Here is a 17,179-nt window from a genome sequence, read left to right as displayed (position 1 = left end):
TTTATTTTTTCAAAATTTTAATTAAACTAGTTTGTTATCTTAATCTTAATTTATAATCATTTATATTAGAGAATAATTATTTTCACAAATATATTTTTAATTATCTACTAATTATATCCCTCTTAAAATAAAATACTGTGTCTAACAGTACGTGGATGGAGGTAATATTAATTAAGAATAGTTTTATATCTAATAATGATATATAAAAATATAATAATATTTTTTTTAAAAAAATTAATTATAAATTTATTATAAAAATAAAAAATAAAAATCACTTTTATTCTAATTTAAAATTTCAATATATGAACTGTTGTTGTACACATATTGCTTCCCTCATAATTTCTTTGTTTTATTTACCCTAATCCCAATTTTTCATTGCACCGTTTCTGCACATATTTCCTTTCCTTTGCTTCCACAACTGCCGCGTCTTTTTCCTTCTTTTTCTTTTCTTCCATATTCATAGTTTCTTCTTCTGATGGTGGAATTTGAAAAAATCAGTAAAGTAAAAAAAAGTTTAATGACAAAAAAGTAAAAAAATTATTATTTAGAATTGCAAGTTTGTATACACCAGTAAAGTAAAAAACAACTTTTTTTACCTTATTAACTTTTTTTACCTTACTGGTGTATACAGACTTGCTATTCTAAATAATAATTTTTTATTATTTTTTTCTTTTTTATGAATTATAATATATATTTTTGCAAACTATTACTATTATATAACTTTATAGGACAAACTAAAATTATTATTTTTGTCATTGAAGAAACATAATTTTAATTTTTTTTTTATATATAATGTAAATAATTGTATTTTTTTTTTAATTTTTTTGTTATAATACTAAATTTACAAAAATATAATAAAAAATTATTATGTATCTTTTTTTTAAAAAGGCCAGACTTAAAAAAAAAAGGCCAGATTTAGACTTTTAAAATATTGAGACTGCTATATATTTTTAAAACAGACCAAACCTATTTAGCCAAAGCCTAGTCTGGCCTATTTCCACCGTGTGTCTATGTATATATACATGTTAAATTCTATACTGATTTTACTTTTTTTCCTTTAATTTATCTGAATTATTGATCAAATATCATCTATTGTAAGTTACATTCAATTTTATTTATTTAAGAAAAAAAAAATTATTGATAAAGAATTTACTAAAATTTGAAAAATAAATAATCGGACGATCAATATTTATCTTTATTTGCACGTGTATTTTGTATACCGTAAGATCCCAAGAGTCGTCTTGGTCCTCCTCGATCGATCAAAATCAAACCAACTCCTAATCCCAAATCAAAGATCGACGCAGAATCCCTCAATTCCACGTCAAACCATTCAAGATGAACTCTGCTGGAAGAGGGATGTGGTTGATGAGGCTACTGATTGTTTTGGGGTTAGGATTAGGGTTTCAAACCGGAGATGCGTTCACACTGCCGTTCCAAGTGCAGGATATGCTTCCGGTGCTTCCGCGTCAGGTTTCGTGGCCTGTGATGAACAATATCCACAGCGCCGTCGATTTACTGCCGCAGTATATCGGATCGTTGGCTCCGGATAACGGCACAATTAGGTGGAAAGGCGCTTGTTTCTTCGAGAACGAGGCGAAGATCAATTTGGTCGACACCGGCGACAGAGGAATCGGGGGAGGAATCATTCGTCTTTCGGTATGCGATTATTTATTTATTCTGTGTTAGCTATTTTGAAATTAATCAATTGTTTATCTATTGTATGAGTTGTTTAGCTGAATGTTTCATTGAATGTCTTCAATGGCGGAACCCTTGTTTATGGATGAAATGAGCTAAAGCTAATACGCTATTGCTCGTTGTTTTCCACCTCACTACATAAATTTATTTAGGGGAAACATGGAAAAACTGCTCTAGATGTTGTTCTGATATTAACAATCACCATGTGAGAGGTTTCTCTGCAAAATCCAGGACAAACGTAGCATTTGATGTTTGAAATTACAGATGACAAATGATTATATGCCACAAGTTTTTCTAACCATTAATGTCCTGTATTTTTAGACTGGAGCTCCCCACAGCTGGACATGTATGGATTTGTATGTATTCGCAACTCCATATCGGGTTACATGGGATTATTATTTTGCTTCTCGGGATCATACCTTGACGATTGATTCTTGGGAGGAATCTGCTGAATTGGATTATGTAAGCAAAGGTTTTTAACTAGTAATCGGTTGATGATGGTAATGTGAAGTGGAATGTAATTTGTGGTGCAACCTTGAGCAGGTCAAGCAGCACGGGATTTCAGTTTTCCTCATGCCGTCAGGAATGCTCGGGACTCTTCTTTCCATGGTTGACGTCTTGCCGTTGTTTTCCAACACTGGTTGGGGACAGAGTGCTAATCTAGCCTTCCTGAAGAAGCACATGGGCGCGTCATTTGAAAAGCGCCGTGGACCTTGGCGTTCGACCATCAATCCGGAAGATGTAAATTCTGGTGACTTTCTAGCAGTTTCTAAGATCCGTGGTCGGTGGGGTGGATTTGAGACACTCGAGAAATGGGTCACGGGTGCTTTCGCCGGACACACTGCTGTATGCTTGAAAGATGAACAGGGTAACCTTTGGGTCGGTGAATCTGGACACGAAAATGAGAAGGTGTGGGGACTTGTTAAATCAAAATTGTTTTGCTGTTTGATTTGTTGACGTTTTCGTGATGTTAACTTTTCTTCTTGCTGCTTTTACAGGGTGAAGAAGTTATCGCGATTATCGCTTGGGACGACTGGTGGGAGTTGGCACTCAAGGATAGTTCTAATCCACAAATAGCTCTGCTGCCATTACATCCCAATATACGCTCTAGGTTCAACAATACTGCAGCCTGGGAATACGCTCGACAGATGGCAGGGAAACCGTACGGTTACCACAACATGATCTTCAGCTGGATCGACACTGTGACTGAAAACTACCCCCCGCCTCTGGATTCTCATTTGGTATGTTTATCTGCTCGGTGGAGATGCCCTGAAGTTCGTTTCGTGCATGTTTAATGTGTCGACTATTATGTTTCTTCGAAACCTTATAACTTGCTAGATCTTCTTCAGGTCCTCTCTGTCATGTCCATGTGGACGAGAATGCAGCCTGCGTATGCTGCAAACATGTGGAATGAAGCTCTTAATATGCGGCTTGGGACCGAGGTGATGTTTTTCAGACTAGAGAACTCTGTTTAGCTTTTGTTCGGTAAATTTTATGTTAAATATTCATGACGATGTAAATAGCGTAGATTTTGTCTAACCAAGAATGCAAAAATATCGATTGTTCATGATCTCGTAGGGTCTGGACTTGTACGAAATTCTAGCTGAGTCGGAGAGACGGGGCATAACTTTTGATCAATTGCTTACTATTCCCGAGCAAGACGAATGGGTTTACAGCGATGGTAAATCAACAACATGTGTTGCGTTTATCCTCGCTATGTATAAAGCAGCCGGTGTATTTGGTCCCGTATCCAACCACATTCAAGTGACTGAATTTACGGTGAGTAAATCAAACGATTACTCCCTTATCATTGCGTCTTCTAATGCTTACGGTGAATACTGCAGATTCGGGATGCCTACATGCTAAAAATATTCGAAAGCAACAAGACACGTTTACCAAACTGGTGCAATGATGATCTCCCGTTCTGCCAAATATTGGGCGAGTATCGAATGGAATTGCCATATTACAACACCCTGGAGCCTTACTCCAACATGAATGAGAATTGCCCGTCTTTGCCTCCGACTTATGAGAGGCCTATTCGGTGCTGAATGTTTGGACGCATATTATCTAGGTACGCAAATGGCCCTTCTAAAATCGATATATTTTTTCTACGGTTGTGGCATGTATTATCAACTTTCGACATAGGCTTAAAAGACATAATAATCGGATCTATTTACCACTTACTTATGTTTTATCCAACTGTACATATCCTCTGGTTCGTCGTAGCTTAATCCATCTTGCTGTATCCGAACTATTTCGTTTCTGTTACATGAGGTAGTGAAATAGATGAACAAGAATGAGTAATTTGGAAGCGAAGCGACGATGATTGCTGAAGGGTTTGGTGTTATTAGGTGGGTAGATCTAATCTGAATTAGATCTGAACTTTAGACGAAAAAGATAGATCGATTTCCAGGTCATCTCTTACTTGCTTCAATGATGTTGATCATAGCTGTATTATGCATCAATGTGCATCATGTTTAGCCTTTTAGGTTTCGATGGAACCGTCGATCATATATATGGTTTGAAAATTCGAATGAAATTCTTCGATATTCTAAGAATAGTGGGCGAATTTTATTAGGAACTTAATTCTAAGCTGTACTAAAAGATGTACGAATGTTGTTAATGATGAAAGTATGTTTGTAAAAGATTAAATTAATACACTCTTAACATTAGAAGAATTATAAATTAAAAAGAAATTTGTGGGAATACTTTTAATGCATCTATATTAAGTAAATTAAAATTTTTCTCTAACCCTAAGTTTTATTGCATTCATTGAATAGAATAGATCCTATATTTATATATATAGATATATTTGGTAGATCATTCAGCTTAGGCGGCTTAGAACAGTGTAGAAATTACACTAATAGGATTAGAACAACAACACAATTCATGCTGTTTACATACACGATGCAACACCGCATGATGTAAGAAATGAATCACCAAATCATCAGATCCAGAATAGAATACATAAATAGAACAGCACACGTCATCACCCAATCAAATTGGCTAAAAACAGAATTCATGGCGATAACTACAAATCAGCAATAATAAATGTTCGAAAACTCTAATATGTCAATGTAAATAAACAGGGAGGATGAGAATTTTGTGTGTGTATGTGTGGAGCATTTGTATGTATGTATGTTAATTGATGAAGAAACCAGTATCAGTTTTTTCCTATATTAAAAAATCCCTAAGAACCAATCAATCATGGAATATAACAACAACATCAACAAATCTACGTAAAAACCAAAACAGAGTCGAGTTTCCCCAAAAGGACGAGGAACACGAGATTCGCAAGTATACACAGCTAATTAGGTCAAATTGATTCGGAAAACCACAAACCTGTTCAATCTGGAGCTATAATTCGCATCATTTCTTCTGGAATTTGTTGTATTTAACTTTGATCCAGCGGAATCCGACGGATGCGCCGTCCTTGACCTTCTTCGCGACCACTTTGCTCTTCTCATAGCCGACGGAAGCTACGACCTTAGTCTTCTCGTAGCCGACAGAAGCCACCTCCTTTGTCCTTCCGAGCGTGTCGCCGACTCTATCCGAGAGCGTTGGCGCCGATCCGCCGAGGCGCGCTGTCTTCTTCCCCGCCGTGGCTCCTCCTCCTCCCCATGGATTTTCGGTATGCGCCATGAATAGATTTTGATTTCTCTATCTGCTGGGAAGGGGAAGGGTTTTGTTTGGGGGTTATTGAGATTTCGATTGCGCGTTGTTTGCGGTTGGATTGGGGTTTTATAGGGGCGAGTTGGACTGAGTTGTCGAGTCGGACTCACTGAGTTGGTCGAGTCGGACTCGGACTCGGTGATGACCTTAGCCACGCTGTCGTTTAGGACCCAAAAAGGATTTTGATTATTATTATTAATATGTGGTTTGACATGGTCTTCTAGAAAAAAAGATTTTTGAAAGAATTCTTCTTACCACTCCAATATTCTTTTCTTTGATGCTAAGACTCTCTCTCACGTGTCTATAATTATTGCTGTTATAATTTATGTTTATGTTTATAAATTTTATTGAAAATATATTATACTTCCTCGGCCAAATAGTGCAACATTTGAGTTCTGTACAATAACTCATCTGAATACTATTAAGTAGGGTAACTTAAAAAATTAGATAATGTGAGTGGAGAGAAAAATATATATTTATTTTTTTTATTTGAGTGATACATGTATTTATATATATAAATATAATTAATTATTTTTAAATTTAGAAATATTACAGTAAATTTGAAACAAACAAAACAAAAAAAAATGAAGTTTTAGTTACTACGTAATTAGCAAGTAATTATAAAATATATTAGTAAAAATAATTATAATATAATAAAAATAATTATAAATTAAGATGATTAAATAATTTAATTAAATTAAAAAATATATAAATTATGAATTTTAAAATATAATTAAATGTATAATTTATATTTTTAAAAAAGAAAATAATAAATTACACATGGGACATACCTAAATTGAAATAGTGGATAAATTACACTTATTTTATAAAATAAAATAAGAATATTATAAAAAAATTATTAGAAAGATAATAAAAGATAATAACAAAATTATTGTTATTTGTTAAAATATGAGTAGCAAAATTATGGATAGATTTTTTATTATTTTTTAATATTAGAGACATGAAAACTCGCTAATAGCTTTAAATTAAATTGACAATACAAAGTTATACTAAACAAATCATATATAACATAAATTTATATAATATTTTCGTCATTTAACAATGTATCCATTTTTTCATATTTTTTTTTTTTATTAATTGTACTATTTACCTAACATTACAAATGCACTTTCAATTTACAGTATATTACACAAATGTCATTACCTTTATATCATACAATACTAATAAAGTTAATTTAATCTTTTTACCTTTACTTCTACTTTATCCCAATATAATACTAATATTTTTAAAACTCTGTATAAAAAGTAAATTGATATATAGATATGGAACAAAAAAAATATTTAACTTCGGTCGAATGAATCTGAATTATAACCTCATGATCAAACCCTTACATCACTAAGCCACCTCACCTGAGATTTTATTAAAATAAAATTTGTTGTATGTGTTTTAAACACATCATTTTCATTGCAACGTTTCTTTCTTATAAAATATCGTATTCTTTCCGTTCCACGTACCGTGTCTGCTACGCTGTAAATAATATTTAAGGAGGGGTGTAATTAGTAGATAATTAAGAATGTATTAGTTAAAATAATTATCCTATGATATAAATAATTATAAATTAAGATTAAGATAACTAATTAGTTTAATTAAAATTTTAAAAAAATAAATTAAAAAGTTTAAAATGAGATTAAAGTGTATAATCAATTTCCAAAAAAAGAAACTAACATGGAATGTGGAACGGACAGAAACGACAACGTGACATGGTACGTGAGACGGAGGGAGTATTAATTTTGGCGAAGATGGCAGAAAAATTCAGGGTCTATTTCATTACATTTAAACCATAGATTCTATCATTCACTAGTTTAATATCAAATTTAAATTAATTTTTTAAAAAAATTCCCATCAAAAGAAACACTTATATTCCCTCTATTTCATATTTATGAATTCATTTATATATCTTTTGCAAGCAAATTAGAAAATATTAATATTTTATATATCTTATATAAATGATGTGATAATTAAAATGAATATATAACATTGTCCTTATAAGCAGAAGGTGTAGTGAAATAAAAATAAATAAATAAAAGTAGTATTATGATGATTTTAAATGAAAAATAAGAATATCTAATTTTGGTGGACACTATTTGGAGAATAAGAACAAAGATGTGTTATTAGCACATATATATATATATATATATTGATAATGTTAATAATTGTATTTGTGGCCTCAGTTTTACTAAATAAAGTTGAGATCCCCTTTTTTTTTTTTTTTTTTTTTTTTTTTTTCTAGAAAAGTCACCAACGATTTATTTTTATTTTTTATTTTTATTTTTATTTTTATTTTTATTTTTATTTTTTCGAATATAAAGTCTTGTTGTTTAAGGTATGTTCGATTTGCGAAATTCCAGTGCATTGAATCATCTAAAATATAAAAAGTATATCTTGTGTTGAGACAGTATAGATGATGTAATATTATTATATTATTATTATTATTATTATTATATTTAAAAAAACGTGTTAAATAATGCAGTCCACAAATTATTGATTACAATATGTAGTTTAATAGACTTTTTATGTTATATATATATATATATATATGTATATTTCCTCCGGCTCATATCGATATATCCATTTATTTTTTCTACGAAATTTTAGAAATATTAGTATTACATTGAGATAAAGTAGAAATAAATATAAAAAGACTAAATTAACCCTATTAGTATTGTATGATATAAATATAATGACATTTGTGTAATATATTTTAAATTGAAAGGGTATTTGCAATGTTAGGTAAATAGTAAAATTACTTTAAAAAAAAGAAATAAATACTTTGTTATGAGACGTACCAAAATAAAAAAATCGATAGATTGTCAAGGGACGGAGAAAGTACTCCCTCCGTCCCAAACATCCTGCAACATTTCCTTTTTGGTATATCCACCAAACCCCTGTAACATTTTCAAAATAGGAAATAATTCATTATACTTAATATCTACTCTACACTTTATCCCCTCACATTATCCGAATAAAAAAATAAAATATATATTTCTCTCTCCATCACATCACCTAATTTCTAAATTATCCTACTTAATACTACTCACCTAAAAACTTGTGCCAAAAACAAATGTTGCATCTTATTTGAGACGGATGGAGTATTATTTTAGTTGTATTATAATTGTCTAGATAATATTAGCTTTAAAATTTATTTAATTAATGATTACTATATTACATTACATTAATTTAACACCCTATTATGTTTGCATATCTTCTAGATTGATGACTAATCACACAAATTAAAATAAAATCTGGTGTAATAATAATGATAATAATAATAATAATTTTCTTTGCTCTAGAAGTTTCCAAGGTAATGAGTTCTTGAAATTATGGTCAAATTTGCTAACCAACAATGGAGATTTTAAATTGTATATGGAAGAATTTAATAATTAGCACTCTAATATAATTTTGAAAATTGAAGATATAAAATTGCAAAAAGTGCCAAAATACCAAATAGTAGTAAGACTTACATAGGCCTAACAATTGTCAACCTGAAAATAATTAAAATATTAACTAATTTTTTTAACGATATGTTATATAAAAATGGCATTAAAATTTCATTCTTGACTTGAAAGGATACAATCTGAACATTAAAAACAAAACAATTGTTCTATTAAATCAATTGTCAAATATAATTTCAATTAACATAATTTATATACTATCTTTATATATTTTTTTTTTAAATTTTTTTTATAATCAACATATTGCTGATCACATAATTATTCCGTTCATCACAATATGGAGTATTTTTTAATTACGTTATTATTATTATTATCAATTATTTAACTCGATAAGCCTTCAGTTACGACCAAAGGTTTCATTTCTTACACGCGTTTATACAATTCAAAATTTCATTACCAAACCCTAATATAAATTTCAATGCCTTTTAATTTCATATTGCAAATTCCATTCTTTCATTCATTTCTTCGATTCCTTTCCGACAATGGAACCCAAATCGACGACGACCAGTTCGCCGTTGCTGTCGATCCTAATCTGCATCAATCTCGCCGCTGCAGCTTCTGCCCATTTCTTCCCCAACGTTTCGTCGATTCCGCCGTCGTCTATCCCCAACACCACCACTTGGGACACTTTCCGATCACTCGCCGGCTGCCGGAAAGGCGTCACCGCCGACGGCCTGGCGCAGCTCAAGAAATACTTCCACCTCTTCGGCTACATCACAAATTCCTCCGGCGATTTCTCCGACGACTTCTTCGACGACAACCTCGAATCCGCCGTCAGAAATTACCAGCTGAACTTCAATCTCAACGTCACCGGCGAATTGGACTCGCCGACGTTGAGCCATGTGGCGCTTCCCCGGTGCGGGAACCCCGACGTCGTCAACGGAACTTCGACGATGCGGTCGGGGAAGCCTTGGGATTCCGGCGCGGCGGCGCAGACGGTGGCGCACTACTCATTCTTCCCGAACCGCCCGCGGTGGCCGGCGGGGAGGAGGAATCTCGAATACGCTTTCTCGCCGGAAAATCAGCTTTCCGACGAGGTGCGCGCCGTCTTCCGCCGAGCCTTCGACCGGTGGTCGGCGGTCACGACGCTGACGTTCACCGAAACGACGTCGTTTAGATCCGCGGACATCCGGGTCGGGTTCTTCAGCGGCGACCACGGCGACGGCGAGCCGTTCGACGGCGCGATGGGCACCCTGGCCCACGCTTTCTCGCCGCCGGCCGGCCGCCTCCACCTCGACGGCGACGAGAATTGGGTCCTCGACTTCGCCGCCCTCCAGGCGGCGCCGGCGGCCGCCTTCGATCTCGAGTCCGTCGCTGTCCACGAAATCGGGCATCTAATCGGGTTGGGTCATAGCTCCGTCGAGAACGCGATTATGTACCCGACAATCTCGTCGGGCACCCGAAAAGTCGAACTCGGGCGTGACGACATTATGGGCATCCAAGAGCTCTACGGGTCCAACCCAAATTACAACGGGTCGGACCCTGTCCGTGGCGAAAACGATACGAATACCTCGCCACGTGTCCTGCATCCGTGGCATCAGCATGGCTTCCTGCTGGCCGTCGGATTTTCCACTCTAGTATTATCATTGATCTAGATTCTAGATGTATTTATTTATTTTTGAAAAAATATATATATATTTTTTATTTGTACGTAAACACATGGGAATTGACTTTTCTATATCAATTCTTTTAGAAATAAATTTCGAGGCAAAAAATAATTTTGGGGTCACGGACGATCTAAAATGTCTTGATAATTAAATGAAATAATTAAATCAAAGAAAATGAAATATAACTGTCCCCAACACTAAAACGATACAATATTAAGACATCAATCAATTTTAGTTATTTAAGAAACTGTGACAAATCATCGATGTGTTCATTTATGTCTTCTTCACAATTTTACACGACTTATATTAAACAAATTATTTCATGAACTTAATTGCACTTTTTCGACATCGAGTGGGACAGTGTGCAACTGATATTTGGTCCCATTAAATAACATATCTCACCTTGTATTTATTTTGGTTGCCATCTCATTCAGTTTCAATTGAATTAATATATTTATCGTCAGTCTTTTAAAATAATAAATAAATTTACTAATATTATTGTATTACTAACATAAAAATATATATACACAACTATTTTTATTTATAAGTTGATCGAAATTAATGTATTAATATATATATATATATATATTTATATATTTATTTATTTGATCCGTTAGGATGATGAATACAAAAATCAATACCATATTGAAATTCGTACTCAAACCTCCAAAACACATGAATAACTCATTTATCTATTTACTATAGCATGTATTGTATTAAATAAAAAATATTACTGTAATCTTGAATATATTTAATGGATTACAATCAAATTCAGATGGTGTTGATTTGATCGAATCAAAATATGTTATAAAGGTAAATAACATATATTCTCTTCATCCCAAAAGAATAGAGATATTTGAAATTGACATGAAAATTAATGAATAATAGTATTATATTGACTGTAAATTTAAAAGTGTTTCTAAAAATCAAAATGTAATTATTATAAAAATATGAGAATTTTTTTTGTAAAAAAATAGAGAATTAGTTACTAGAAATGAAAATGAGACTATTGTTTTGGAACGAACAAAAATAACAAAATGAGACTATTGTTTTAGGATAAACTAAATATTTCAACTTAATATAACATAAGTTGTACAACAATATACTCCCTTCGTCCAAGAAATATAGTCTTAATTGGGTTGGACACGAGATTTAAGGAATATTGATATTATATTGATAGTTGGTAAAAAATATAAATAAAAAACTTTTTTACCCTTGTGAGTGTATTAGTGTAAAAAGTAGTGGCAATTGTGTAATAAAAATAAAAACGTAGGGGTAGTTTTACGGTGATATGATTATTTATGAAATAAGACTATTATTTTGAGACGGACAAAAATAGTAACAAAACTATTGTATTGGGACGGAGGAAGTATCATATATTGTATTATAACATAGCATGTGATTACTATAAATATATTTTTATATATATTCATAGATGTTGTTTATCTTTATGACTTATGCTGATTCGATTAAATCAATATTTTATTTTGCATTTATATTATTTTAAAAACATGCCACAAAAAAACTTCTTATAATAAAAAAAATAAAATAATATAATCTATAATTGATTTAAACACATTATATGGATTCATACAAAAGTGCATTACGATCTTTATACTGTATTCTTCATTTCTTTATAATATACACTAACTTAAGCATCTTTAAAGTATCAATAATAAAATAAAGGTAAAATTGCTTATAATTCGCATGTGATTTCAAAATTCAGCGTAAAATCTCTATGTATTTTAAAAGTTGCATGGTACTCCCTTATACTTTAAAAAATATTTCATGAAACCCCACCATCATGAAACCCCACCATCATGAAACTTTCCTCGTGTGATAAGAAGATGATTTCCTATCTATATGTTTTGTATGACATGGGGTTTTATGGAATATTTTTGAAAATATAAGTAAGCGTCATGCAATTTTTTAAAGTAAAATAGAGATTTATGCGGAGTTTCGAAATCACAAAGTGGTTTCATGCAATATTTTTTAAAGTATAAGACGTCATGCAATTTTTAAAATAGAAGAGAAATTTACGCTGAATTTCGAAATATCAAGAGAGGTATGGACAATTTTGCGTAAAATAAAAGTTACACTGAAATAATATTGTGGGAAGAGCATGAAAAATGAGGAAACCATTCTGTCAACTAAACTGTATTCCCATTTCCCTGCCTTTGCTTTACTCTAATTCCATTCAATATAATACACCATTAATTCAATATAAATACTATATATTCAATTATTTTATACTTTTTAAGTTTATTTATTAATTGAAAATTGTATATATATATATATATATAAATGATATTTTTCTTAATAAATTATTAGAGCCGGCAATGGCTCAATTTGTGTCGGGTTGGTGCCGGGTTGAATACTTTAAACGGGTTAAATTACTCAATTTTAACCCGACTCGTTTATTATCGTGTCGGATTCGGGTTGACTCGTGTTGACCTATATACATAATTAAGTCGAATTTCTTAATTCAAATTAAATAATTTTTTGTTGTGTTGTCGTGTTATGTTAGTTTTTATTGGTTTGAGCGTAAATTAGATTGAATTATTTAAAATTGAACTTAGTTTAAATTAATTTATGATAAAATTATTAAATTATGATTATTTTACATATATAATGAATATATTAATTAATATTAATATATTATAATCGGGTTGTCGTGTTGGGTTCGAGTTGAGAGCCTCAACCCTAACCCAATTCGTTTATTATTGTATCGAGTTTGTGTCAACCCGTATACATAATTGGGTTGAAATTTTTGACCAAAATCCAATTATTTCGTGTCAGATCGTATCGAATTATCATTTCGGGTCAGTTTTAACCGGCTCTATAAATTATTCTTAAATGGACCCATTTTGGCCACTGTATTTAATCCCCAATCGTCCATTCTAATTTACGCCTGTCTGCTAAATTGCGCCTGTCCATACTTGCCCTATCCTCGAACGGTACCCACTCCTTAAAAGGCATGGGAAAGAATGACTAGTTGATGATATCTTCTGGTAGTAATACTTCTTTTGGAGTATTCATTTGTCCCACATAATTTATTCCTATTTTTTATTTTCGTCCGTTTCATATAACTTGTCATTTCTATTTTTGGAAATATAATTATGTACTTTAATAGTATTTTAAATTTTATAATTTTTTTTAATTTTAATTAAATTATTTACTTATCTTAATCTTAATCTATAATTATTTTTACTAAATAATAATTATTTTTACTAATAGACTTTTTAATTACATATTAATTATACTTTACCTAAATTCTCGTGTCTACAGTAATACACCCATATTATATGGGACGGGACGGAGGGAGTATTTTATTATATATTTTATTTACTTTAGATATAATACTTTTTTATTGCATTAACAAATTGCTTCCACTGAAAACTTAATTGGTTACAAGCGTATGTATTTTTATTTATTTTTATTAAAAAAATAATATTTTATTAAAAATGATAAAACAAAAAAAGAAATGAGATTTCTTTTAAAAAAATAATTAGTAATTAAAAAAATAATATAAGAAAATATAATAAATACAATAATATTTATTGTAAACAAATATATATTTAACGGAAAAAAAATAGAATAAATTATTTTACCAAAATTAGTAATAAAATATATTTAAGATATAAAAAAATAGAATAAATAAGCCAATATATAGTGGTGTATACTTACAAAAAAAAAAAAAAAAAAAATGAATATTTTGTTTTTAAACTTTAAAAAATAACTAATTAAATACATTTAATTTTGGAATATATAACCTGCTAACATGCGCCTCCCATGGCACCTCCTTTACAACCAACCAATTTTCAAGTCTTCCTTCCAAATTCACAGATTCTCACTTAGTCACTCAGTCAGACTCTGTTCAGCAGTCTACCCAAAACCATGGGCAGATTTCTGCCCGGCCCCTTCCCCGCCGCCTGGAATTCCGACAACCCCCAACTTTCCGACCACCTCCCCACCGTCGTCCGGACATCCTCTTCTTCCAACTCATCCCTCTCCTCCCAATCAAGTCTCCCATCAGTTCCTTCCCTCACTCCGCCGCTTCCCGATCAAACCGCCGCCGCCCACTACAGCTGCTCCGCCACGCTCCGGGGACACTCCTCCTACGTATTCTCCCTGGCTCTCGCCGGAAACCGCCTCTACAGCGGCGCTTCCGACGGAGAAATGCGGGCCTGGGATCGGACCCTCTCTAATTCCAGTAATGATTATTCTCCTCGCGACAACGTCGTCGGAGAAGGATACAGCGCCGTCAAATCAATTATAATTTCCGGCGACAAGCTCTTCTCCGCCCACCAGGACCAGAAAATTCGCGTCTGGAGAATCGACGGCTCGCCGGCGCCGAATCAGAGGTATAAAATGGTCGCGATTTTGCCGACATTGAGCGACAGCTGTATGAGCCTCTTCGACGCCGGAAAGTACGTCCGAATCCGGCGGCACAAGACCCGCACGTGGGTGCATCACGTGGACGCGGTTTCCGGCCTGGCTTTGTCGCCGGAATCGTCGCTGCTCTACTCCGTCTCTTGGGATCGGAGTTTCAAAATCTGGCGGACTTCCGACTACAAGTGTATCGAATCGGTGCAGGACGCGCACGCCGACGCCATCAACGCCGTCGTCCTCTCCGCCGCCGACGGCTTCGTCTACACCGCCTCCGCCGACAAAACGATCAAGGTCTGGCGGCGGTGCAGCGGCGCCGCCGCCGGCGACCGGAAACACTCCCTCGTCTCCACTCTCGAAAAGCACAAATCCGCCGTGAACGCATTGGCATTAAGCTCCGACGGCGCCGTCCTCTACTCCGGCGCCTGCGATAGATCGATCATCGTGTGGCGGCGACGTGGCGGCGACTCCGCCGCGTCGCCGCACATGGTGGTCGCCGGAGCCCTGCGCGGCCACACAAAGGCTATTTTGTGTTTGGCTACCGTGTCGGATTTGGTCTGCAGCGGCTCCGCCGATCGGACGGTTAGGATATGGCGGAGATCGGACGGCGGAAATTACTCATTCGTGGCGGCGCTTGAAGGTCACAGCACTCCGGTCAAGTGCCTGACGGCGGAGCCCGGCGGAGACGGCGACGGCGACGATTACCAAATTTACAGTGGTGCGTTGGATTGCGAAATTAGGGTTTGGCAAATTCATGCCCCTCGAATTAATTAATTTTAATAATTAGCTACTAATTAGGTTTTGGTAATACACTTTTTTTCTATTTGGGTGTCACATTTTTATTTTTAATATACTTTTCTAATAGTTTTTAATTTGATTTTTCATTGTAACACATACATATACGTCCAAAATTGCAAATTAATTCCTCGACCATGATGATGATTGTGCACCTAACATCTTTGAAAGTCACAATAAATATTAATCAATCAGTTCGACAAAATTCAATCAAGATCATAAATTATATTTATATATTTGACTAAAATGGGTTTAGTAAAATCTGGATAAGTTTGTAATAAAATGGCCTAATTAATTAGTTTCATAATGTCCAAATTAGTCACGTCAAAGTATCTTAATTGCGGCGATAAGGACAAGTGTAGTATACTAACTAATTAGTTGATTAAATAATTGTGTGCTAAGCTAATCATGGGTCTCATTTGGCAAAGGACAATATAAAATTTAGTTAATTGATTTATTTTTAAAATATGACGTGTCGATCTTGCAATAAATAGAATTATTTTTAAATTAGAGAGGGGTAACGTTTTTGTTGGCAATAAATTAGAATTTCGGTGGGTGAATGAATGGGTGTCCCATTTGGTCCCTGTATGTTAATTTATTAATATATGTATTTTTATCATCTTTTGGTCTATCAAATTTAGTTATTTTAGTCGATTTTTTAAATTTATTTCATTATTAATTTTGACAAAATCAACATTTAATAATTTTTTTGTTTTTTTAATCTTTGTAGACCTACGTGTGCTAATTTTACCAAACAGAAGGAAGGAGTATTATTAAGATGAAATAGTTGCATTTTATAGAAATCATTTTAATTAACTTTTTTTATTATTATTTTAAAGAACAATATATAAATAAATGCCCAATCGGTAGTGGACTTGTGATTATTAATGTCTACTTTAATCCAACTCATTTTAACGTGCTATCTTTAGGGCCCATTTAATTTGAACAATTTAGGCCAGTTTAATACGGCTGGGCCGGGCTTAATTAAAGCACCAATCTGTATATGTGGAAAATAAGGGCAATATTATCAGTAAAGAATGACCTAGCGGTATGGGAAATGAATTAGTGACTGTGAAATTATGGGTTCAAAATTTCGACGTTTTCAGGTTCATCTGTCACACATGGTTCGTAGTCGGGGATTGAAATATCTGTTCATTTTTAAAATCAGTATTATATTGAATTATGTATTTCACGTACTTTATGTTTGCAGAATCTGTGCTGATCCAGCCAAGTCAGCATATGCTATACGGGTGACCAGCATATATTTATATATATTTTAGCACATGTTATTTTATAGATAACATATGATGGTGATTTATAATATAACATATGTTAATATTATAAATATGCTGAAATATGTATAAATATATTAGTCATCCTGATATCATATCAAATGAGCACTATGCTGATTTGACCGGATAAACTGATCCATGCCCGTACTCTATAAAGTATGTCTGACACTTCATATGTATATGTACTAATTATTGTACTCCCTCCGTTCCAATAAAATAGCCTTATTTACCATTTTTATTCGTCTCAAAACAATAA

The 17,179-nt window shown here is 33.3% G+C and overlaps 3 protein-coding genes across 3 annotated transcripts; all 3 read left to right on the top strand.

Annotated features, from left to right (window-relative positions):
• The first annotated feature begins 1,224 nt into the window (after positions 1–1,224).
• Positions 1,225–3,878, top strand: LOC127245291 (uncharacterized). The gene is made up of 7 exons (XM_051266078.1): positions 1,225–1,656; positions 2,017–2,157; positions 2,239–2,604; positions 2,694–2,936; positions 3,045–3,137; positions 3,274–3,474; positions 3,540–3,878. Exons 1-7 carry the CDS (start codon positions 1,336–1,338, stop codon positions 3,741–3,743), a joined length of 1,569 nt encoding a protein of 522 aa, XP_051122035.1. The 5' UTR covers positions 1,225–1,335; the 3' UTR covers positions 3,744–3,878.
• A 5,314-nt stretch (positions 3,879–9,192) lies between these two features.
• Positions 9,193–10,599, top strand: LOC127245619 (metalloendoproteinase 2-MMP-like). Its single transcript, XM_051266609.1, has one exon. It carries the CDS (start codon positions 9,323–9,325, stop codon positions 10,433–10,435), a length of 1,113 nt encoding a protein of 370 aa, XP_051122566.1. The 5' UTR covers positions 9,193–9,322; the 3' UTR covers positions 10,436–10,599.
• Positions 10,600–14,251: 3,652 nt separating this feature from the next.
• LOC127245618 (protein JINGUBANG-like) lies at positions 14,252–15,732 on the top strand. The gene has a single exon (XM_051266608.1). It carries the CDS (start codon positions 14,345–14,347, stop codon positions 15,608–15,610), a length of 1,266 nt encoding a protein of 421 aa, XP_051122565.1. The 5' UTR covers positions 14,252–14,344; the 3' UTR covers positions 15,611–15,732.
• The last annotated feature ends 1,447 nt before the right edge of the window (positions 15,733–17,179 follow it).

Source organism: Andrographis paniculata, unplaced genomic scaffold (genome assembly GCF_009805555.1).
Source record: "Andrographis paniculata isolate CXL003 unplaced genomic scaffold, ASM980555v1 Contig22END, whole genome shotgun sequence".
NCBI lineage: Eukaryota > Viridiplantae > Streptophyta > Magnoliopsida > Lamiales > Acanthaceae > Andrographis > Andrographis paniculata.
The sequence above is the reverse complement of the archived record's forward strand: the minus strand, read 5'-3'. Positions and strand labels throughout refer to the sequence as shown.

Coding starts and splice junctions, on each gene's coding strand:
- LOC127245291 (XM_051266078.1), top strand. CDS start 1,336: ATGAACTCTGCTGGAAGAGGGATGTGGTTGATGAGGCTACTGATTGTT. Junction 1,657..2,016: donor GAGGAATCATTCGTCTTTCG/GTATGCGATTAT, acceptor CTGTATTTTTAG/ACTGGAGCTCCCCACAGCTG. Junction 2,605..2,693: donor CTGGACACGAAAATGAGAAG/GTGTGGGGACTT, acceptor CTGCTTTTACAG/GGTGAAGAAGTTATCGCGAT.
- LOC127245619 (XM_051266609.1), top strand. CDS start 9,323: ATGGAACCCAAATCGACGACGACCAGTTCGCCGTTGCTGTCGATCCTA.
- LOC127245618 (XM_051266608.1), top strand. CDS start 14,345: ATGGGCAGATTTCTGCCCGGCCCCTTCCCCGCCGCCTGGAATTCCGAC.